The 24,744-nt window shown below is 42.1% G+C and overlaps 1 protein-coding gene across 2 annotated transcripts in view; it reads left to right on the top strand.

The window, feature by feature from the left end:
- The first annotated feature begins 9,168 nt into the window (after positions 1–9,168).
- SLF2 (SMC5-SMC6 complex localization factor 2) overlaps positions 9,169–24,744 on the top strand; it is a 29,823-nt gene continuing 14,247 nt past the window's right edge. The window contains exons 1-8 of one of the 2 annotated variants that reach the window (XM_069019896.1): positions 9,169–9,403; positions 14,553–14,596; positions 15,072–15,226; positions 16,430–16,487; positions 17,204–18,348; positions 21,606–21,688; positions 22,663–22,773; positions 23,047–23,214. In XM_069019896.1, the coding sequence (XP_068875997.1) occupies positions 9,294–9,403; positions 14,553–14,596; positions 15,072–15,226; positions 16,430–16,487; positions 17,204–18,348; positions 21,606–21,688; positions 22,663–22,773; positions 23,047–23,214 (1,874 nt within the window). In that variant the 5' untranslated portion in view covers positions 9,169–9,293. Of the gene's footprint in view, positions 9,404–14,326; positions 14,389–14,552; positions 14,597–15,071; positions 15,227–16,429; positions 16,488–17,203; positions 18,349–21,605; positions 21,689–22,662; positions 22,774–23,046; positions 23,215–24,744 lie in introns of those variants that run through there. The other variant, XM_069019895.1, reaches the window with a different exon arrangement.

The following is a 24,744-nucleotide window of genomic DNA, read 5'->3' as shown; positions in this document are numbered from 1 at the left end:
ACGTGGATAAATCTTCAGGTCCCTCATGAGAGACATGGGCTATCCTCAAGCATACAGCAGGGACAGCATGAACTGATGCATCCTGCAGGTGTTTGTACACTGACAGAGGCGGATAAAGTGAAACCCCTGTCCTCAAAGGTGAGAGTGGTGTGGAAGGAAGGCATTTGTCAGAGATGGTCTCCATATGAGCTCATCAGGCTGAGTCCTGCCTCATCCTACCTTGTGATAACCACCAGGGTGGGAGGGAAAGGAAAAAAATCACTTGTTTTGTCCCCAGAAGTCTGATATAAATGGAGTGTGAAGAAAGAACTGCAGGAATATGTGGGAATGGGAAAATGTCTGCAGGTATTGCTCAGGGCACTGATAAAGCATGAAGATAAGGAAGTAAAAAGGCAGCACTTGCTTGGGAGATTAGGTAAAAATCAATCTGCTCCAGTTGCTCATGCTGGGAGAGTCCAGGGAGAACACAGCTGGGTCAGGTGGGAGATATTTAAGACTGGTATTTTTTTTACTGCTTGGTAGATGAATTGTGATGTGGCTTTATAGAAGTACTTGACCTCTGTTTTCCTATGACACAGTGACCATATTTACTTGGCAATACTGGTGTTGGTGGGCAGAAGGTGTGCAGAGATTCTACAAACACAAACCCCTTCCCAATGCTAAACTTTCTGGGAGATGGGCTAGCAGATATAATGGCACTGGGAGCACCATGAGACACAATTGTCCTTTTGTACAGAAGGCATTTGATTTTTCTAGGTAAAAACTCAGATTTATCACCTAAATGTTTATGCAATAATTGAAGTAGATGAAGTTCTAACAATTTTTGTGATGAGAGTATTTAGCTAAGACATCTTGAAAGATGCTGTGATCCCAAAGAGACTGGTAACAGACAAGTATAATGGAAGCTTAACCAAACCTGAAAAGATTGCTACATGGGGCTGTAAAGGAACATGGATGTTGGGCATGCTGGAATTCAGAAAAAGCAGGTTTGTCAAAAGGATGTTCAGACCTTTCCCAAGTTGCCTGTGTGTGCTGCCTGTTGGCTACCCTGTCCCAGCAGCTGAGCGATCAGAGAATAGCCAGAGGGATGTGGGAATTGCCAATCAGGATTTGCTTTGTAAAAGCACCTTATTGATTCTAGTGGGAAACAAGAGGCAAAGACAGTATTCTTCTGCTGAACAAAACATTTTTGGTGTGGTGATCTAAGCAGGGCCCCAAAAAGTGACAGGTACTTGTGGGTTCCTTGTCTAATCTGACTGTCAAAGTATAGAAGAAACTACATGAAACTTGTATTGTCCTAAAAGGGATAATGGGATAGTAAAGAGGGATAATGTGTGTAGGACACCCAGGATGTGTTTTGTCTAGGATGCTTGCTTGGGTGGAGCAGGAGGGAGAAGAACCTGAATTTGTTTCATGCCCTGGAATGAGAAAAACAGAAGGGCTGGGAATTGCATGGGACACAAGCTGGCATGTGGCTCTGAACAAGCAGCAGTGTGGGTGCAGGGGTTAGCAGGGGAACACCCCGTGTGGGACTAAATACCAGCTGCCTGCAGGAACTCTGCGGGTGCAGGATGTGTGTGCCTGTGGATGCAAAAGAAATCCTCTATTTCCTGTTCTGGAGTTCAGCTCTGCAGAACTGGCAAAGACCATTAGACCCCATTGAGTGACCTCCCATCTTTCACAGGCCTTGCAATTTCTTCATGTTTCTCTTGACATCAGCCCACTGATTTATGCTGAACTAAAGTACATATTTTTTCCCAAAAAGACAGATCTGAAGACATCGGGAAATGAGAAAACCAACATTTCCCCTGATAATTTGTTCTACTAGTTAACCACTGCCACTCTTTTCCTGTTTCTTATTTTTCATTTCAGTCTGTCTGGTTTCTGATGCTAAACATTAGCTTCTGTTATAGATATCAGGAATAAATCAAAATGCCCTCTAGAACAGTACCTGCTTTCTTTTTGGAATGTGGGATATGGTAATTAAATCTCTTCAATTTGTCTTGGTTTTGCAGAAGGCTGGGGTTTAGTGCTATTGCTGCTGGGGAAAAAGCAGATCCCATCCTTCTCTCTTAGATGGCTTGTGCCCTCCCCCTCACACCCTGTAATGCAGCTGGTCAGGGAATTGGTTCTGTTGAAATATGTAAACTTTTTGTTGCCTTGGAATTATTTGGAGTTTTCAGTCTGCTCCCCACAGGGCTGTAAAGATGTCTGGTGGTGCGGTGCTAAGCCCAGCATGGTGAAGAGGAGGCTGGAAGAGTTCCAGGCGGGATGTTTTTGCAGCAGAGCCCACTTTCAGGTGTCAAACTGCCACCAAAGACTTTTGCTCACGGATGCTTTTCGCGTCCCCAACTTAAAAGGAAAGCAACAGGCCACTGTGTTTGACCAGTGCCAACCAACCAGCCTTGTGTGCAGTGCTGCATAAGAAACAATCACAGAGCAGTTACAGATGATAATGAAGCAATCGAGTGTATGAATGTGAAAAATGCCTTCCTTGCCTATCAAAATGATGGTTTTGCTTCTTTGCCTTTGAAAAGCACAGCTGCTCACTCTGAGGGCAGAAATATAGGAAGAGCAAGCACATACTGCAAATGTACACCCCTATCCTCTTGAAGAGTCTGGCTGATAGGGAGAGGGAACGTGGACAGACCATTTGAGATAAATGTTTCTTGCAGGATCAACCCAGCTAAGGCAAAGGTGAATTAACTTACAGAAACTCAGTTAAATGAAAGCAAATATGAGCTGGAGCTATTGGTGGGAAAATGCAGGGAGATTTTGTTTCTACACACACATGCTCATTTCAGTCAAAACAATCTGGATTAGCAAAAAATCTATTTAATAAGGCAGGAAAAACTACTTTGATGGAAATGGGGAAGGTGTGCTTACAGTACCAGGAAGGAAAGCTGAGGAAGTGGTGACCTTTAGCAGAGGACAGAGAACAGTGAGCTGTCTTGCACAGCTGTGGCTGATAAGGAATGTGGATAAAACTAATTGATTGGACTGATTATAGTCTTCTTGTTACAAGTTAAACTCCTCCCTAAAATGAATTAAAGGAAATTCCTTTGGCAGAGTTGAGGGAAGTATAGGAATACCTGCTAGTTATAACCCTTTCTCACATTTTTGTGGCCCATTTAATGAAGCTGTAAATGATTCATGCTTTGTGTGACTCAACTCTGCCATCTTATAGTTTTAAGAGAAGAAATGCTTTCTAGGTGAGTTTATGCTGCATCATGTTTTGTGTGTTTTTAAAATCCTCAATTTCTTCAAGGCTGTTGCGTGAAAACAGATTTTAAAGAGGTTTTTTTTTATAAATAAGATAAATAAATGTTAATAATGACAAGTTAACTTTAAACTGTGGCTATCAAACAAAAAAAATAAAATTAAAGGCATAGCTGAGCTCCAAACCATTTCTTTATCAGAGGTGATATTTAGACAATCAGACACAGCTAGCCTGTTGCAAATACTGACCTTGTACCTACAAATGACGTTTCTAAGGATTAAAATGCCAATGGGTGTTTTGGAAGGTCATTCACATTTCCCAAGGCTTATTTTAAAACTGTGCCAGTTTGTCTTAGCTCAGGGTTTGACCTCTGGATCATCACAGGCTGTTTATGTAGCTGCTAGAGTCAACAGTTCATCACTGAGTGACAAGTCAGACACTGAGAAAAAGGCCTGAGGGTGTCCCAGGGTGGCTCTGTCATTAGGGGAGGTTTGGTTGGAAGCAGGAAGCTGTAGTGGAGAGAACCTCTTTTAGCAATGCTCAGAATGATGAAAACGTGAAGTAGAGCATGGGGGGAACCATCTGTCCTTTTTAGCCAACCTGGGGATACTGAATTTATATACATATAGTGATAATGTCCAACAGTGAGAGAATTATTGGCATAAAGAGTGTGTGTGGCCTCTATATTTCTTCTAAATTCTCTCTCTGATAGGTGTCACCTGAGATTTAAGTGTGCTTATGCTCTTCTACTATTTGATTCATCAATTTAACTTAGTTGTCACTTTGCCCTGCAAATCCAACATTTGCAAAGAGCAGGTTTATTTCTTTGAATGCTGTGCTGCATTTTGCTGCCTGATTACCCTGTGATTTGGTCACTACAGTGTATTTACACATAATCACTATGAAGTGTGACTCCAACTGGCATAATTATACCTGAAACCACTTTCAGCCTACAAGCTCAGAAATCCCTAACAGTGTGACCCTCTGGAACAGAATTTGGTGAGGCATATTTGCCTATTTGTGTATGTGCCTTGTATGTTTAGGTGCCTGTCTGTCTTGACTTGTAGCTTGCAAAATTGACATGAGTTTTTTGCAGCAGTTGGTGCACCTAAATTGCACCAGTTCCTGGCCATCTGTGCCTCTCCTGTGCTCAGTTGTGCTTAGGTGAGTTATTGAGGGCATGTTGCCAGAAGAGCAGGATTTATTGCCTAATTTTTTCCAGGAGCCTGTCCAGGGTCCAAGGGCATTCAAATGTTTCATCCAGAGTCCACACAATGGCCTAAAACTACGTTTCTGGGGTATGTTTGTTAAACTGTTATGAATTTGGGAGGGATGGTGAGTACTGGAAAACAGAGTCAGGGTTAAAAGTTTTCTTGAAGAACAGTCTCAGGAATGCATTGATGAATGGCACAAAGAATTGCAGTGAGTTAACACAGTGCACTGCAAGACTGTCAGATGGAGAGTGACTGCTCAGCAACAGCTCTGCCAGAAATGATCTGCAGGTTATGTCAGAACTGTATGTGAGGGGGGGAACCCCCTCTCCCTCCTGTGTGAACAGAATTTTATCCTGTGGGTATGGGGACAGATATTTCTGCTGTAATGGGGCGCCTGTGGGAGTATGGTGAAAGGGTTTGCACTTTGTTCTTCGGGAAAGCTGGGAATTCCTCGAGGGAATTCAGAGGAGATTCAATTAGTGGTGTGCTGTAGCAATACCTGATCTTTTTTAAGTGGAAGTGGTTCTGGCCAGCACCCCGTGCTGCCCAGTTTTGTGCATTTCTAGCAGTGATTTGGCTTTAGAGCCAAGGAAAAGCCTATGACTCATCCCAGCTATCTGATACCGGCCAGGATGGGGGAGCTGGCGGGAGCCCTAGACTGGGAGGGTGTACTAAAGCATACAAGACTCTGGAAAGATGAGATGTGTGCTGCACTTGCTGCCCTGTGCCTGGAAAAAAAATTAATATAACAAGATTTAACGTGAATCTTAATGAAAAGGGAAGTTTAGTTTAAAGAGAACTTATTTTCCTCACACATTGTCACGTTTTGCTCACGTTTTCACACCCATGTGCTCGTGGATTCCAAGCCATGTGTGAAAACCCATGTGGACTACTTGCCTAACACTAAGGATGTGACATTGGCTTTCAAATCATTAATCCATATTTTGGATTCCTCTTGATGATGCTAGATCTAGTTTTTGAGCTGGTTTGAACCAATTTTTAGAATGTCATTTACTTCTTAAGAAGCCAAAGTTATTGCAGTGGATTTGTCCCCTTAAGAATCTTACTTCTTCCTCCAGAACTCTTGGGCAAGGTGGCAACAATTTTTCCTATTAACATCTAACTCTCTTCTGCTTTTACAAAGCCTGTTCCCCTCTCAGCAAGCTGTGATGATGCCTTTTCCTCACTGAAGTGACAGCTGTGTGGCTCCCTGGCTTCTGGGTGAATTGGCTGGTCCTGCAGACTTACCTGGTTACTAAACAAAAAGCCCTTTACAGAAGATTTGCTAGTGCATGCCACTTTTGATATATAGCCTTCCATTTGTTCACTCACAGACATGGAACTTAGATTAAAAATAGTAGGAAGTCAGTGTAAGGGGTTTTACTGACTGATTGCATGTCTAGCTTGTGAAATATAACAGTGTTTGCTCATTTTGGCCAGACATCACACGTCCTGTCTGCTTACCTCTGATGGAGGCTGTGACTCTTACTCCCTTGTCCCAGCAGGCATTTCCCTGTTAATTATTCTGAAGGCTGAGCAGTCCCCAGCTTCATCAGAACTCTGATTGTAAAACAAGTATAATATTTAAGGCTGATCCAGGGATTGCCTCAATCTCTGTGAAAGAAATATCTTTGACAGAGTTTGATCCCAGTGTAACATGTAGGTGGAAGAGGATGAGAGAGGTCTGGCGAGTCGATTAGCTAACTGAACCTACCAAGTAAAATTTCTATTGCTTGTCATGCTGAAAGCAACATGTTCGTGTTGTGGAGGAAAAGCCAGAGAAACAGTGATAAGGTGCTGAAGGAAAGCCCTTTTCATTGTCTGCTAGCTGTGGATTGCCCCTCATCTTTTCTTTTTGTGTTTGGCCTTTGTGTCAAGAATGATTATTCTTTGCAGAAACAATCAGCGATTAACAGGAAGTTTACCCAGAGACAGCCTCCACAGAAAGGGAGCACTAAGGCCAGGAATTAGCTTTGGTGAATGTTAACATCATAGATGTCTGCTGAAGAAGCCACAGGTGAAGGCCATTTCCATTTTTAATTTGCTTAAGCTATAAACCAGACTTTTCCTTGTAGTCATGACAAAGGAATAAAAGGTAGGGAATAGAATAGATGGAATTTAACCTACCTAGACTGATCTGAAGTTTTCCATGAAAGTGATTGTGGGAATGGGTATGCATTCCAGGAGAATCATTAGTATGAGTTAAAGTGAGAAACTATGTAGCGATTAGTAAATGTATATTAATGTAGTAGAATTATTACATACAGAAAGCCTAGACAGATATTTTCTACACACTGCAGTGCTGCCAGCGTTTTGTCCAGTCAAACAAAGGAACTGGTGTGCTAGCTGAGTTCCACGTTGCAATTCCCTGGGTGAAGCAGGCTATGAAAAGCACAAATACTTCACAACCTTGAGATGCAAACCCTCACACTGATTAAACTGGTATTGCAATTGAAAGTGGTACCATAAACATTCTCTCAAGATGTTTACCTAAAGGAAAGTTTAGTCTTCTGCTCCATGAGCTGCATGTCAAGGTATCAGTGTCTACTTGGTAAAGGAGGTGTAAATTGGTTCCTGCAACGAACAGCAGGGAGTATCTGATCTGGTAACATCTGGGAATTAGTGAGAAGGGGAGAGATTCTCCAGAAAGATGGAAGGAAAGGAAACCAGGAATTCTAGGAAATGTCTATATGTGAACTCTACCGTAATTTGTGGCTGTGCTGAAACCACATGGCAAATTGGTGATGAAGAGAACAAAGAGCAGCTGAGGCAACCGCAGCCAGGAAGCTGAGTGTGGAAATGCCTGGATGAGTACATCAACCTGATGAGTTTACACAGGCTTGGCTCAGACATGTTCATGTGAGGTGCTGCTGTGCTTCTGGCTTTGTGCTCAGGTATATGATTCATTCAGAGGAAACCAGCCTAAGTCTAAAGAAAATATTCTGCTTTCATGAATAAGTGTTTTTCTACTGAAAAAACCCTAACCTGCATGACATTCAGCAGTCCCCTTTACATTTGCAGTGCAAAGAATAAAGGCTGCCCATATCAGAACGCTTCCACATGAGAGTGGGCTTTATCCCTTCCATCAGTTCCACAACTTTTTTTCAGTATCCGTGTTCTCCCAGGAAAAACAGTAAAAATCTTTCAACATTTCTTGTCTCTTTCTGAGCATTGACCCTGAAGCCAGTGGCACATCAGTGTGTATCTGAGAAGACCACTGTGGTCAGCTTTTCCTTCCTTACTGAGTAGCGACGAGTGATGGCATGTGTGTGAATCATGACAGAATAACTGAATTTACTGTCTGGATAACGATCTGCTATTAGTAAGTCGACTACAACTTAATATAAGGTATGCTAATAAATACTGGTTGATCTGTTTCCACACAGCCTTGGTCCTGTATCAGGGAAAAAATGATATACAACACAGCCAGTGTTTTATGCTTTTGAGGCTGAGTTTAAGAGATCAGAAATTACATGGCTCAAAGCTTTTTAAAAACAGAGACTGAGGGATGGGCATGATGAAAGGGGGTGGAGTGCAGACTCAGATATTCAGGTGTTCAAAAAACACTTTCCTGTTTTGCCCAGTGCTTCCAGTTCTGTGTTATTGTTACTTCTGCTTTGTAGCCTTTCCCTAGGCCAGCCTAAGGTTGGGTGTGAAGAGACGTGGGGTGGGTCACTCCTTTTCATTTGAGTCAATTGCCTCCTGGTGTTTCTGAATCCAAGGAAAACATCAGGAAAACACAGTGGCTTTGGTCATCTCCACTCTTAGGGAAAGTGCTAAACAAAACCTCCAACAGAAACCCCAGCAAAACAGATTTCAGCACAACCTGTCCCAGAGAGCTTTCAGGGCGTCTTAAATGTCTTTTCCAACCTAAACGAATCTATGACCGTAGATGTCATATTCCTGCAGACCACAAGCAGGGAATACCTTGTATCTGTGCAGTGCCTGCTTTGAACTGCTTAAGCAACTGCTGTGGGAACATTTTGATACTGCTTTTTTACAGACTAATTATGCGAATTTGCACAGAATATTACCGATAGCAGTACTGGCATTCTCTGAGCAGGCGGGTCTGGTATTCAGGTTGCCTAGCCCAAGTTTTTGTCCAAAATGTTTGCTAGGTGGTGGTGCAGGACACGGGATGACACTAAGGATGCATTATCTGGGGGAAGTCCAAGCACAGAGGGAATCTTGCATAGAAGGCCGAGGACGGGAAGCCACAAGGTTTTGTGGTGATTTTGTGGGTGATTTAGAAAAAGTTACTCCCAACTTTTTAGCCTCCCCCCCTTGTCTCGCGGCTCTGGAGAGGGCTGTGCAGCCTGGATCTCCTCCCAGACGCAGGCCAGCAGCTCGCAGGCGGTCCGTGCCCGCTTTCCCCGCAGGACGCTCCCGCTCGGGGCTGGGCGATCCCCTCAGGAGCGCTCCCGCCCAGGGCGGCGGGGCGGGGCCTCGCGGGGGCGGGGCCTTCCCCGAGCGCACCAATCAGAGCGCGGCAGCGCGGGCGGTGGGGACTGGCACGAGACCAAGGCGCCAAACAACCCTTCCTCCCTCGGACGCGGAACGGCGCTCCCGCCTTCCGTTCTCCCAGCAGCCAATCACAGTCGCGATATGGCTTCCTGTCCCGCCCCCTGTGGAAAGAAACCAATGGGAGCTGCCGCTGGTGTAGCGGCTCAGCCAATCAGCGGCCGAGTCCATTAAAAAAAAGGAAGAGCGGAGCCCGTTAGCTCCCGCCCGTGACCCGCGGCCGCGCCGGGCGTTCCGGCCCTTCGGGGCGTTCGAGCTGCGGCTCTGGCGATGCTGCCGGGGGCGGCCGCTCCCACCGCTCCTCTCGGCCGCTCGGGCTCTGCCGGGCCGCCCGCGCCATGACCCGACCGGTCGGCGAGGGGCTGCCGTCTCCGGGCCCGCCCTTCGCCATGTCCCGACGCCATGTTACGCCGGCGGCCGCGGGCAGAGAGCCGGCCCATGACTGCAGGTACCGGCGGGGCGCGAGAGAGGAGCGGTCGCGGTCGTCGCCGGGCACTCGCCTAGCGGGACGCCCCGGCTGCCGGCGTGCGCCGCGCTGCCCAGGGCAGGTGGCAGGAGTCGGCTCGGCGGGGTTACCGGGACCTCCCCGGGAGCCTGCCCGGGGTGTTCCAGCCGGGAAGGGGCCCGGCCGGGGCCTCCTCATCGGAACTGGCACAAGGTGCCGGTGTTCGTTGGCCAGGGGGGCTGGCAGCGTCCGGGAGACTGAAGGGAGTGTCCAGCTAAGTTCTGTCTGGCATCTCCAGCACATCCTTCAAAATCCCGGAGCTGTCCCCCGTGTGCCGTCCCAGCTCCCGCCCTGGCGTTACCCAGCCCACCTGTAGAGCTGCGCGGCTTCAGCGGTTCGGCTCTAACCGAGACCTCCAGGTGTCGGTTCAGCTTCCAAACCTGCTCCGGCCGGGACCTGCCCCGCTAACGCTGCTGGAGGACACTGCCCGGTGGAAGCAGTGGCCGTCTGTAACAGTGTTTTTAGACTTGACAAACTTGTCTGCTAAGTAGAAATCCAAATTCTGCCAAAGACTTGGGGTTTTCAGAGGCTGCCGAGTTGTTTCTTGCAGAATGAGACAAGTCACAATTTCCTAATGCTATTAGTATCTTATTTTGTTCAGATCCTCTGTTTTGATAGCACTGTCATTTAAATTAAGGACACAGGGTAAAAGTTCGCTTTTTCAGTCTTACTTTTTGCCCTAGAAAGTGAAATGAAACTGTGCAATTTCGGTTTTGATGCAGTTGTCTAAAAGACTGAAATTTTCTGTGTGAGTTTCTGTTTTGGCTGGTTTTGTTGTGATTTTTTTGTTGTTGTTGTTCTTTCTTGTGCTTTTCAAGGTGCTCTATTTCGTCAAAGATGTAGTAGCTTTTTGTAGTTTATTCCTATGTTATGTGGAGTTGCTGTCTTGGAGTTGCTGTTTGTATTTCCAGTACAGCTTTTTAAAAGGATAGTTTTTATCTAGCCAGAGATAACCACTAATATGGCTGTAAACACTAACTACTTTTACCAAATGCTCAGGGGGCTATTTTTTAAGACAAGTGAAAGTATTTCCTCCTTCCCTCTTCCATGCAGGCTGCATCCTTAGTTGTGAAAGGCATGGAAGGTCAGTTAGGTTCATCTCCTGGCTGCGTAGCTTTTTTCTTTTTGTCAGGTGAGATCATGTCTTTATGGGTTTTGTGTTTTCTTTTGGATTTTTAGTGGTCTCCCTGGTGTCTCAGTCGAGCTGAGACTTCACAAAAAACGGTGTGATAATTTTTATTTGGGATAAAAGGTCTTGCTGAATTTCTATATAATGCTGAAAAGTGTTAACCAGAGCTGTGTAATTGTTGATGAAGATACATTAAACAACTGTGATTTTCATGTTAGCAAAAGAGTGAAGCACAGTAACCTCCTACTGAAGGACAGAGATTCTCCTGTGAATGGCATGTGAAGAGTTATGGCCTCATTCTCATAGGAAGTCACATGTTCTCTTTGTACTTTCACATGTATGTGGAAAGCAGGTTGGAAGGCCCACTTCTTTTTCACGTTCTTCCTTGTACTGTATTACATTCTTTCTTTTTTTCTTTTCCCCACCCTTTGCTCTTGTCTGAAGTTTCTAGTACACTTCCTTGTTTGAGACACGAAACAGAATCTTGGCTGGACAGTTCCTAGCCCTTGCACTCCAAAAAGCGGAGTTACAAATGTAAAGGAGGAAATACTGGTGCATAAGCACTTTCAAACAATTAGTCTAAGACTAATCACTCACCGTCTCTCCATTCAAATAAAACTTGAGGGAGAAGGGAAGTGCCTTCATTCCCTGTTATTTTGTACAAGGCTTTGTATGATCATGGAATAGACAAATTTTATTACAAAGCTCTTGGATTCAGAATAAAAGACAGCAAAAAGAACAATATGGGAAGGACATAAGCAGTCACTTGCAATCAGTGGCTGTGGAAACAAGGACAGCGATGGCAGAAGGCCCTGGTTTTGGTTTTGTTACAAGCTGCCCCCAAGGCCAGAGTAACTGAGGTTCTTGTTAATAGGTCCCTTAGGGCGGATTAGAGAGAAGGAACACTGAATACCTTGTGTTTATATACACACACACACAGGGCTTATTTTACAATAATTTGGTTGCAGTGGAAATGAGGTATGTAGCCATTCTGGTTATTATCTCTAGTAATATGACAATATAAAAGTATGCAAATACCACCTAAGAAAATATATAAGGAAAAGAAGGAAAAAGAAAGGATAAGAGTAGGTTGCAGAAAGATATCACCATCATGGTTCCGGTTGATTGTTGCAATTCAGATATCTGCTGGTCAAAGTGGTGCTTGCAGTTTTGATCAGTCAGGGATGGGGGAAGTCCCCAAAACACAGAGTTCATTGGGTTAATAGATGTTCAGGTGGGAATGCCCAGGTACCTCCCTTGGAGAGGGTGAGTTTAACGCTGTCTGTTGCAAGGCCCCAGAAATGAGTCTGGGGGCACTTCGGGGCTCTTTGGTGGTTTATGACCCCATCTTAGACTGCTGTTTCTCACATCATGTTTTCTCACATTATGCCTTGTCAGAAGGGATAAATACCTTGAGGCCTAAGTGTGAATATCCCAATGCCTCCCCCTGAGTGGGGAAGGTGTCGTTTTACCCTTGAGCCAGTTGTGTAAAGGGGGACACTGGCACGATAAAAAGCATTTTCCCACCTTTGAAGAGTGTGTGCCTTACCAGCCTTGTCCCTGAAACGGCTCCACCCCCGGCTTGTTTTGTTGTGGTCATCCCCAGGTGGTGGCTGTACACCCTCTCTTGTCTTGGGCAGATCAGAGGTTTCACCACCACACACAAAGACCCTCTCCTTCTCCCCTTCAGCTTGGGGGGTGCAAACTTGAGCCTCAGCAATATTGTTTGAGTCAAAGACTTTTAACATTTCAGTCCCTCACAGTTTGTCTTCAACATTTAGGTGCAGAGAGGAATCTGGGTGATAACTGAAGATGAGATGTGGCCTGCCAGCAGTGCTTTGTGTGCAGATGGGGCCTTAATGGGGAAGAAAGAAGTACAGTTGCTTAGTTAGGAAAATAGAAAGGGTTTGGAAGTATATGCAATGTGGAAAGCTGTGGGCACTGGACGATTTTGCAGCTTGAGATCGGGTGTGTCCTGAGGAATGCGAGGTGGAGAGGGCTTTGCTGTGAGCAGGTGAGGCCAGGGTGGAGTGCGAGGAGGTCTAGGGCAGAAAAACAAATCGGTCAGCAGCAAAAACAGTGAATAAACCTGCATTTTAGCCTTTGATTCTTCTGCTGAACTGAAATGTGGAGAGCCTGTGTGCTGAAAATTTTCTCTTATTTGAAAGTAGCTGAGTGATGTAAGTAGCAAGAGTTGTTAGGCTGCAAGTTTAACTTGAACTACACGGCTCTGTTGAGTAAGTCAAAGATGGATTATAGCTAAACCTGGGGCTAATAACCTGAACAGTACCAGTAGTTAGATCAGGCAATGTTAATGGCTTAAATATTACTTAAAAATTAATAGCTGGAGAGGACAGCCCATAAATCATGGTACACAAGCAGTAACAACCATATTACAGCATGGACCACAGAACCAAGTGAAAACCCCCATGAAACAGCCTAAGAGGGTGTGAATACAACCACAGAGCACCACTGGGTAGCAAAACAGACACTAAAATCACTGTTGGTCTGGACTGCTGGGGAGTTCAGATTGTAAGGGTGTAATTGCCCAGGGATTTCTGTTTGTGGTCCCTTTTTTGAGGCACCAGCTTGAGCTACCAGGTAACTGATTTGTGCCAGTGAACCTGTCTAATGGAGTTGAGAGCCTGGTGTGAAAAATTTCTTTAACACCATTGCTGTAGCATGTGAGAAGAACACACATATTTTGACCTATGCCAAACTGAGCTGGGACAGGTTGGAGGCAGCTGGTCTTTGACAAGTAGTTTCTCTGCTTTCTTTGGTAGGCCAAACCCACAGTTTTGTGCACTCAGAGATTCTGATTACAGGTGGCTTTTCACTGAGTTACAGTATCTTCAAATATCACTGCTTCCAGTGTCCTGATCTAAGACGTATCAGTGCATTATAAACAGCTTTTTGTATTTCTATAGGTGCTAAAAATGCAAAAGCCATGTGGGAAAATGCAGAAGCGATGGTTACAAACTCAAAGAAAGTTTGAAAATTAAATCCAAATTAAATACCTTCTTCTGGCCTAAGCTTCAAAAATGGTGACTGAGTCTGTGGGGGCACAGTCATGTATGGATACTTGAATATGTTATCTTAGATTCCGGAGTGAGTAGGTTTTGCCTTGGTTTATCAGTGTTGCTCAGGCAGTAACAATGTAACTTCATTTTGGAAGGTACAGAAAGACAAGAAAGCGTGGAACCGACCTCTGCTGTTCTTGCAACAACGTGAACAATTGTTCTCACATGACTACTTTGTTTGAACTTCCAGACGCTTCCAAAACAGGCACTAAGTATAGCCTTAAAGTCATTAGCAAACTGTGTGGAAGAAGATGAAGATACCAAGCTCACAGATCCTGATGTATTTTATTGTTCAAGTTGCACGTTGTTCAGCCAATCTGCCCATTTTTATAAGTGATATTCTTCAGTGGAGAATGCCTTGGTGTTCTCATGTCCCAGTTGCTCTTGCCAGAGAAAAGACTTCTGATTTAATGCTAATAATTATCTTGTAGGTGGTTGTTGGCTGCTGTTTGTGTTGGAAGCCAGGTGAGATGCTAACTTGAGTTAGCAGCTCAGAGTGATAGTGAACATGGGGAGGCTGTTAAATCCATAATGTCATCACATAATGTACTGGTGAGGTCTCATCTAGAATACTGGATGCAGGTGAAGTCAGTCCTACTCAGGAAAATCTAGTTTAAGGTGGAAGAGTGGTTAAGATTTACTAGGATCATAAAGAAAACAGTTTGAGTGAGGAAGCTGACAGGTTAACTTCATTAGCCAAGCAGAGCAAAGGCTAGAAGGTGATGAGGATGATGATGCTTTTTCTGATTTATCAGAAATAAGAGCTGCTGGCATTAAAGAAAATTGTAGAAATAGTTTACAGTATTTTAATTATATCAACATTCACTGAATGGCCATTTAGGTATTGTTCTTTTAAAAAGATAAAGTTATGTTTTCTCTTTAGAAACCAGATGATTACAGAGTTCTTCAAACCAGTTTTAAATCAAGGTAAATACGGGGTTTTTTTAAGTGGAAGATATTTATATGAATTTTAATTATGCATGTGTGCAGCATGATAGTCCAATCTCATTCCATATTGGAGCAGCAGCATAATGAATATAGCTTACCAAATATGTCAAAATGAGTCCATTTACATTTTTTTCTAAAAACATAACTGAAAATGTCAATTTCCTGTTTAAAGTAATTTATTTAAATAGTGATGGAATTACTATTTCAAGTTATGTCTCATGCTTAAGCCAGATTGTTTATAACAACTGAAGCTGCATCATAGGTCATGTGATTCTTTGCATGGCAGTAGCAAACCTGGATGATTAAATAAATTAATTTTGGATTACATGTGAGAGAGACAATATCAAGTAATACAGTATAATAAGGTGTGTTGTTTTGGTGGGTTTTTTTCTTCCAATATAATTTTTGTGAATAATTGGTCTTTTCTTTTCTCTCTTCGACCATGGCCATAAAGACAGAGCTGTGCTGTCCTCACCAGACAAAGGAAATGTAAAGGATGAAGGACTGGGGCTGTCAGTTTTACGCACTGAAGGTTTTGAAAGGAATGTATCTTCTCCAAAGAAGGTCAGAAGAAAAAGATGCCAGACCAAACACCAAACAAGTCCTGTGGTAGGTGTCTTTTGGAAAAGGACAGTGTAAGCATTTCAGAGAATGGCAGAGTGTGCAGGGCCCTGGGTTTATTGTACCCAAAAGTTGTGATACAGAAACTCCTTGTTACCGCAGGGTCCTGGAGGTATTCCTTGGCCAAAAAGGATGAGACTGCCAAGCCAGAACAGGGAAGCAATGAGAAATGTCTGGGTGTAAGGAGAGCACCATTGTCTTATGGAAATAGTTGGGAAGAAAAAATTGGCTATGTGGATCTCACAGACTCCAGCTCAGACTCTGACAAATGAGTTTCACCACCAGAAGCTGATACTTGAAAAGCCTGGGCTGGAAATAATGGCACTGTGAGCACCACATCTCTGTGCTCAAGCCAGGTTTCCCCACTGCCCTGCTCTGCTACTGATTCTGCATTTAGGTTGTCACTGGATGCTCTCTGCAGAGAAAGGGAATGGGACATGGAGAAATTGAAACAATCTAAGCCACATCCTGTAAAGCCATTCTAAGGAACAAATATTTTGGTTCAGGTGTCTTTAAAAGGGTTATTAAAGGTGGAAATCACTGACCCATTGTGCATATGAATTTTGTAATTCTTTAATTTTTTTAAATTTTACACGATAGGATCAGATTCTTGGTGCTGCCTTTTTCAGATGTAACAGAAGTTTGTTCTTTTGCTATTCCTTCATAAGTTTTAGGTCATGCTTGGGTTCTTATCATTTTACAGTAAGTGAAAAATCCTGTTTTAAAAGCAGGGGAGATATTTTGGGCTAGATGCAAGCATGGAAATGCAACAGAAATTGTAACTTGAAATTGTATTTTGTAGAAAAAAGATGCCTTTATCTTAAATGCCTTATAATCTTGTGTTTTCTTACAATGTAGTTTAGGGAGCAGACTGGCAAATTTCTGCTATTTAGAAGTTGCAGTTAATAGCAGTTCAGATTTATGGATTCAAACCACAGTGTTTAAGTAGAGATGTGAGTGGTCCTATTACAAATGTAATATTTCATTACAGGCCACTTTTAATCTGAAGAAAAAATAAATAATTTGGGCTCTGGATAGTTCTTTTTTTGAGATCTTTGCAGCTGTGTTTTAAATTTGTCTTGAAATGAGGTCTATTAACATATTTCTGGGGGTGTGTGGAACTAAGTCTGTGCTGGATTCAACACTGGTTTTAATATACAATTAACATTTTTTTCTCCCTCTGTATTTTAGGGAAATGGATGTTCTATAAGAAAAATAATGTCTTTTGGTTCAAGGGAGATTGCCTCAGGTATGAGCAGTGCTGTTAATATAGTATTAATTAAACAATCAGATTAATCACTTCATAGCTCTTTTTAATGGCTTTTTTTCCCCTTGAAATTATGTTTTCTATTTTCTTTTACTTAAACAGTAATTACTGCTGTATAGTCAATGTTATTTCTAATAGATGGCACGTTTGAAGAGTTTTAAAAGTAATTTGTGATTTTGGTGTAAACCACATTGATTGTAACTTAATTAGAATTTGTGGTATTTCATTGTCTTAAAACTTTGATCCCAGATTATTTTTATGGGTTCTCTTGCACTTTGGATAATGCACATTTTCTGTGGTGGTTAATAAATTTTGCCTTTCAGCTTAATCCAGAAAGAATAGTCTTGTTGAACCAACCACTAAAGTTTAACTGGTATTTTTTTGTTGCTTTTCATACCTTCTAACCACATAATTTTTTTCCTATGGGAGGTAGAACGGAATCTAAAAAGCTTATATGAGTAGAAGCTTGAGGTAGGTCAGTAGGAAGACAAATGGTTTTTTTTTTAAAAAAAAGGGGTCTTTGGCTGTGGAAACCCATCACACTCTTTGCTGCTCTAGTCCTAGCTGACTTAAAAACAGACATTAGTTCTTTTAAATGGAAAGCTGTTATATGTTTGATTTTTAAAAGTTATTACTATTTTTATTTTATTTTTCAAACATGATAACCGTGTTTTCTTTTTTTCTCTAACACTTTCTAGATGACCCCTCTCAGCCAAGGCTAACACAGGTTTTAGAACATGAGACATCTCCTCCACATGCATTTAGAGCATCATCTGAGATGGCCTCTGGTGCACCAAAGAGCCCAGCTGTTCCTTCACACTTCTTTAAGGTGTCCTTTGGGCTATCCAAACAAAGAGACTGTCCTGGGAAAAGAAAACACACTGCCATGAGTGTGGATGTAGATAGTTCAGATCAATCTGAAGTGAATGACCCTGCTTTTAGTAGATCATCTTCAAAATGCAAAAATAGAAGGTCTGACTTTGTAAAAAATATCTTTTTAAAGTCTCCGTATGATGATGTTCTGCAACTCAAGGAGCCTGCTGCTGTGTCTAGACATGATTTGACTCCTTCAGAAGAATTCCTCAACTCAAGCAATGAAAAGGAGAAAAATAATTACTCCACTGTAGGTTTGTCATCTTCATATTCTGCACACAGTCCTGCTAAAAATAACCACATTTCTGTTGTGGATACCAAAGAGAATCAATTGCAGCTGGCTAACTCATGCTTTTTCTTGGAAAACTCCCTTCCTATTTCTCAGGAAAAAAGTACTGTGTTGCCTTCTCCCCACCACTTAACACAAACAAAAGGCATGAAATCCCCTCTCCAGGTTGCTGGCTTATCTCAGGTATGGGATGTTAAGAAAGAGCAAGATAAAAGACCAGAAAGACATGAACGGAATAAAGGATACATTATTCAGCCCAGCAACAGTTTTTCAAATACAATCCACAAAGTTTCTGAAAATACTGCTGATTCTAGTAGAATGGAAATCTCTGGGAAACTTGGACTGTCCCCAGAGACTGGTAAAAGTGTTCCCCCTTCATTGTCTTTGAAAGAATCTTTCATGGATAGTAGCCACGAGTCTTCACAAACCTCAGGAGAACTAGAAGTTAAAAGGAACTTTACAGACAAGTCCAAGCTGGACAGAAATTGGCAAAGCAGCTCTGAGAGTGAAGATGACATTTTGGAATCCATTCTAGATGATGATGAAGAGGAGGAGGAGGAAGTAGTATTAATGCCACTGCAAAAAATGCTCAGTTCAAGTCACAAACCACAGGCAGGAACCATGGAAGACTCTTTTGACAGTTTTTCTCAGGACACCGTAACTCCATTACTGAAGCTTCATGTAAGTGGCTAAAAACCAAAATAGCATGTTCTTTCAAGTATTCTTTTATGGATGTTATCTGCAAGAAAAATAACATAGATTTTAGCACAGTGCAAGGCCCAGTGGGTGCTAAGTTATTACCCCATGTTTCAAATTTTAGGAGAATTAAATTTTGTTTAGTAGGTACCCACCAAAACACAGACAGAGGCCTTGGTGGATGAAGACCTCTCATACTCAAAAATCCAATTGTCTCCAACCTTCCCTGTTCCATCTGGCACATACAGACAGCAACTTGTTCAGGTGTTCTAGAAAACTAATTTCTGCTATTTAGCTTGGTTTTGCAAACAAATAACAAGTTGCCCCAGCAGCTGAGATGTCCAGGAGTCTTCTAGTACCTATTCCACTACCTTGCAGGGCACAAACTGTGGCTGTCTTGTGTCTTCTACAAAAATTGAGTAAACCTTGTAGACTCAGTGAAGTCTTTGTCTAAGTGGTGCCAGTAGAACCCCTTGCTAGCAACAGCCAGGATGTGTGTGACTGATTGGTAATGGTTGCTTTACATTAATTTTAGTCAAAAATCTATTCTGCACCGACACTCAGCCACCTCTTGCTGATTCGCATTATGCCCATTAAAGCTACAGCAGAGTATAATGAGATAGCAGATAATCAGCTTTGTTATGTTGTATTTTTATACGATTTTCTCCCTTATTCGTAATGCATGATAATTCAGAATTACTTGCCTGCAAAACTGGTTACTTGGCTTAAGGGTCCTGTGCTGCTGTACAGTTACAATGTGGTTGGAGTGGGGATGTGCTTGTTCCTGTGCTTGTCCTGGGAATGGCTGAAAGATGGTTTGTGCAGCCAGATTGATTTAGCTGTGTGCCTTCTGGTGGTTTTTACGAGTTCTGTTTTTTGCCTCCCCCCCCAAAGTCAGTAGGTTATGTTTAGAAGATGTGTGCCGTCTTAATGTTTTTGTTTTCCTAGTCAGGTAAGATTTTTATGAGCCGAAGTTAACTGGAGGAAATTGATGTAGACATTCAGAGATCTGTGTGCTAGCCTCCAGTCATATATCCTTGACAGTCTGTGATTGTCAGAGATCTGTGTATGAGTAAGTGTGGTGTTTTCTTTGAGGTTGTATTTCCTGGAAATTGGAAGTATTTTAGGATTTCAAAAAGCTGAATGAATTCCGATCACAAGGGATAGCTGACGTGTTTGAATCCCTGTGTACAGGATATTATGGTGATGAATTGGTCTGTGTTTTTAAAAATTAGCTCATTTGTTCAATAAGCGGTTGTCAAATAGGTAGTGATTTCGAAGTTTTATTGTAAAATAATGTTTTAATAGGGAAGGTCCTGCAGTAGGTCTTAGTGTGGCATTCCTGACAGCTGGTACAGGTTGGAAATGGCTGTATTTAAACAAAGATTTTGTACTGAGCCTGGCTGGGTTGGAATTAGTTTTCTTCATAACAGCTGTATGGTGCCGTGTGTTTTAGACAAAACCAGTGTTGATAATAGACAAGTCTTCTACCTATTGTGGAGCAGTACTTGCACAGCCTCAAGGCTTTCTCCCCATGCTGCCCCCATAGAGCAGACAAAAAGCTGGGAGGGAACAGAGCCTGGGGAGCCTGGACCCCAGATGACCAGAGGGATATATTCCATGCCACATAATGGCATGCTCAGCAATCAGAAGTAAGGGGGGGGAGTTGGTCGGGCATGTAGCCATTGCTCAGAGTAGCTGGGCATCCTTCTGCTTGTGAGAGGTGCTGAGTGACTGCCTTTGAATCCCTTTTTCTTTTCTCGCTTATCCCTTTTCCCTTATTAAACTGTTGTTATCTTGATCCATGAATTCTCTTACCTTTGCTTTTCTTGCTTTTCTTTTTACTGCCCTGCACCACTGGCTGGGGAAATGACCAAGCTGTGTGGTGCTTAGCTGCTGGCTGGAGTCAGCCCATCACTAATTCCTAGAGTGGAAAACAAACACAGAATACCTGTGTAAATTCTCTCTTCTACCTCCCCCTCTCCTCATGTTTTTCAGTCTCTGATAGGGTTTATTTGTTGACTGAGTTACTATCTCTGGGCAGATGTTGAGCAGTCATAATTATTTAATCTGTTCTTATGATTCTATAATCAAGAGTGTTACAGATCAGACTTGTGTGGTTTCATATGCATTTCACAATTTCAGCCAACATGAGTACCTAATTAATAGTTAAGCCTGATAAACACATGCTGCCTAGATCAAATGCTTGTGGGGCATGTGTGTGACTGCAACATTTGGCCTGGCCTGTTCAAGGTATAATTATTGGTCAAGTAAGACAAAACAGTTAAGAACTGTCCCAGCATTTCCGTGACCATGGTTTTTACATATACTGACATTCTTCCCTTGTAATAAGGGCCGTATGTGCACATCGGAATAAAGTTTTGATTCCTCGTTGTTCAACAGTTACTTGACACATATTAACCAAATATAAAATAAGCTAAGAAGTCTTCAGCTTTGCTACAAAATTTCCCACACAAAGACATGCTGCTTGTTACATTTAAAAGGTAGCTGAATACCAGGGTGGTGTCAGAAGGGCTGTACTTGTCCAAGGATTGGAATCATGGCCATAAAAGATTTGAAATCTGTTGTCTGCTACAAGCTGAATAAAAGACTGGCTAGTGAAAAACAAACCACTAGCAAAATTTGTTAAAACTTTGTGTGTTTTGTTTGTGTTTTTTTAAAATTCTGTTTATTAGCTCCTTAATTTGGTTCTGTATTGGGATTTTGATTGGAAGCTTTGTTTTGTTTGATGAAGTTAGAGGCGATTTAGCAAACACTGGAATTTTGCTCTCTAGGGACTCTGGAAGTAAAAAAAAAAAGGCACTGAATAATTTTTGGGGTTTCTTGTCTCATGCACAAGAATGGGGATTCCTGGGGTCTCAGTGGATGATAATAATAGTAAAGCTGTGAGGTGAAAGGATTCTGATGGTAATGCTCTTTGTGAAGGTTAGATGAAGGTCAGGCCCAGACATGCAGAGACTCGCTTCACTGTTCAGATCCGTTGTTTAGCAGTTATTGCTAAATTAGTCATTGAGAGAGATTTGACCATTATGTAAAATTGTCAAGGGACAGAGAAACCTAAACTGTTAATCATCCTGTTTTGCAGGGTCTCCTTTAGGTTTATATCTGCATGTAAAATATCATTAAAGTTGGAAGAGGTTTCTATTTTGATTATGTTTATTTCCTGATAATGAATTGATGCCTTATGGTGTTTTTTCAATGTCTTACTATTTCATTTACAGCTTTCTAAGGCTCCTATTATAAGCAAGGTGTCATATGTGAACAGCTTAGATCATCTCTTGAAGGAGAAAGAAGAATCTAGAAGGTTTGTTTCTTAAAGCTGGTTTGAAATATGTGAGATGGTGCTGTAGAAGCTCAGATTTGCCTCGTCTCCCCAGAACTGATGGAGTTTGATTCGGCAAGCTAAGCTTTGCCTGCTGATGCCACCAACATACAACTGAACTGACAGGACCTACATGTGTTGCTTAAACAGTAAAAGCTGAATGACAGGCTCCTTCCAAGCAACAAGGAGTGATCTGTGATACATCTGTTTACCCCTGAAGAGCCAGGCTAAATTTATTGATGCCTTCGTTTTAGGTCACTGAGCCAGCTAGCAGCTGCTGCTCAGGCATGAAATAGAAATATTTATGTAGACTGACTGTACTAGTTTTTTCAAAGGCATTTGTAGCTCAGTTTTGGTTCCCCAAGTTGTGCAGACTATTGGTGTCTGAGTAGTTACACAGGTCAGTGAACAGAGCTAAATGAGTATTCTTACAAGAGATCATTCGGGTAAGAAGTGAAATGTGGTTTATGTGTTAATGGCAAATGGTGGTGATGGGTATATGTGTTTAGCTGTTTATGTGATTAACTGTTTTGATTAAAGAATCTGACCCTGGTAACTATGGGCTGACTGCCCATGGAATAGCAGATACTCCTGCAACTAATACTGTTTAACAAATAAAATACTTGTTTGGTGCTTAGAAAAAAATAAACATTCAGCCACAAGATTGAAAGTTTTGTGCAATTACAAAAACTTTATCAGAAGTTGGTTGAGTGTATTTGTGTCTGACAAACCAGTGATTGATTGTGCTCTTGGAAATTCATTAAGTTTGGGAAACATTCACTTTGTATCTTGGAATAGCAGGATGCTTGGGTTTTACACAGATGCAACATCTTGTGTGCTTGTGCCTTGTGTAACTGGCTTCTGACTCAAGGGTTCACATTCAGAGCTTGGATTTTGTTGATTTTGTTGTAAATATTAAATGGTGATGATATGCTCTGCTGCTGCTGTTATTTCAGGTTAGAGGAAATAGAGAAATGGTTACAGGAGGACATAGAAAGAGAGGACAATGCTTCAGATGGAGAAAATGAGGACAATGCCAGTGGAGATGATCTCTCAGAAGAACACAGGTCCTTGCAACTCCAAAACCAATTAAATCTCGTTCTTTGCTTTTCTAGCCTTTTTTCCCCCCATCCTCTCTCTGTTTCCAACAATTGTTAATATGTTTAATGAGAACCATTTTTAAATCTTTTGGGGTTGGGTGGATTTCCTTGGGTGAGACTGTATTCTAACAATTCAGCTTTCATATGAAACTGATGTGCTCATTACCTGCAAATAACTGTCTCAACTGGCAAATAGCTTCTCAGTGTTTGAACTGATAAAAGCAATCTTGAATTTTACAGGGCGTTTATAAAGAGATTTTCAGTAGTAACTTATGTCATACCTGACAACCACCCTGGAGAAGAAATATTTGATTTATCAGCGTCTGGGAAAATCTTCACTCAACATAACCTTGACCTGAGGAATTTTCACCTCATCCCTCAAAATCCTATAGAAAATCTGCTTCTTAAGTAAGAATATCCTCTTCACTTTATTGTGTTTACTTGTACAATTTTCTTTTTCATTTCAGCAGTTTTAAGGTACTGTTTTATCTTTGCATGCAAATGAGCTCTGTCTTCGGAAATAGGCAAGACTGACTGCCTTTCCCTGGAATTTTCCTTTCTGGGTTAGCTTTACAGAACAGTAAATTGTAACTTGAAGCTTCCTTCTTTCCTCCTCTGGAGTTGTTGAAAAATCTCTTAAATGAGACATGAGGAAAAACAGCTGTTCTGGCCTCTTCCATATTTCTCCCACACTGGGCTATCGTTGATTACCTTACCAGTTTGTGGAAGACAAATGCAGAAGTGACACGATACAATGAACACAAGCTTAAGTAACCCCAGACTAAAAGACCTTTGTGGTTACCTATTTGTGACCTTCTAGTGTTACATTATGTCTGCTTGAAAGACTTTTGGTGCTTCTGTCCTGGATGGGCCTGGGACTTGAGGCTTCATCTAATGAGGATTGCAGAGGGTCAGGATCTCTGACATCAGTTCAGTCACTGAGCCACCAGTGTGTCTGTGTGTACATAAACAACTGCTCAGGCATTTCTGCTCTATATTTATGAGGCTGTTGGACTACAAATAGCTGGACAAATTCTTGCCTAATGCCACAAGTGTAAATCCTGAAAATTTCTGGTTATTTCATTTGGTATTTTGGTACCAGAGGAACTGAGAGAATTCAGTTACTCTTAAAGGATTTTATGTACATGTGTATGTGCAATTGTGGGTGTGAAGAGGAGGAGAGTGACTTTTCATCTCTTGAGGAAGTGGTGTTTGTGATACACTCCTTTGGCTTCAGGCCTTTCTATTAATGTGTTTTGGAGATCACAAGGATATGAGCTTCAAAAGCATCTTGTGAATCAGTGACTGCAGGAATGAGAATTAAACTAATCATCCCTTGCAGAAGGCAATTATGATTTAATTGCTTATGCATTCTGCCATGTTGGCACAGCTGGCATGTACTGGCTGCCCAGTTGGCACATGGAGGTCTTACCAGTCAGGCAGGTAGAGGGTGTATGTAGGAGTTAGGACACAGATCTCTTGACAGATTTACCTGATTTAGTAGATAGAATAGAGGAGACTAAAGAAGGGTATGTGGGAAACTGGATATTTTTAATTCAGCTGCTTATGACATCTCTAATTTTCTAAAGAGTCACAGAATATCCTGAATTAGGAGGGACCCACAAGGATCATCAGGTCCAACTCTTAAGTGAATGTTCCATATGGGATTTGAACCCATGATGTTGGTGTTATCAGCACCCTGCTCTGACCAGCTGAGCACATCCCTGTGACTAAAGCTACAATAATTCAGTAATAGCAATGGCACACTTTCTGTTCTTCCAACAGCTGCTGTTTGCACCCCACAAATTTGCACAGTGCACTTAGCCTGTTGGATTTTAATTGTTAGCTTGCTTCCAGACCCTTTATTTAAAAGGGTATTTTAAAAATTTTTGAAAACAACGTTTTTTCTCCCTTGTTCTGAAAGTGTTGGTAAAGGTC

This window comes from Aphelocoma coerulescens, chromosome 6, assembly GCF_041296385.1.
Source record: "Aphelocoma coerulescens isolate FSJ_1873_10779 chromosome 6, UR_Acoe_1.0, whole genome shotgun sequence".
Lineage (NCBI taxonomy): Eukaryota > Metazoa > Chordata > Aves > Passeriformes > Corvidae > Aphelocoma > Aphelocoma coerulescens.
This window is presented reverse-complemented; position numbering and strand designations above follow the sequence as displayed.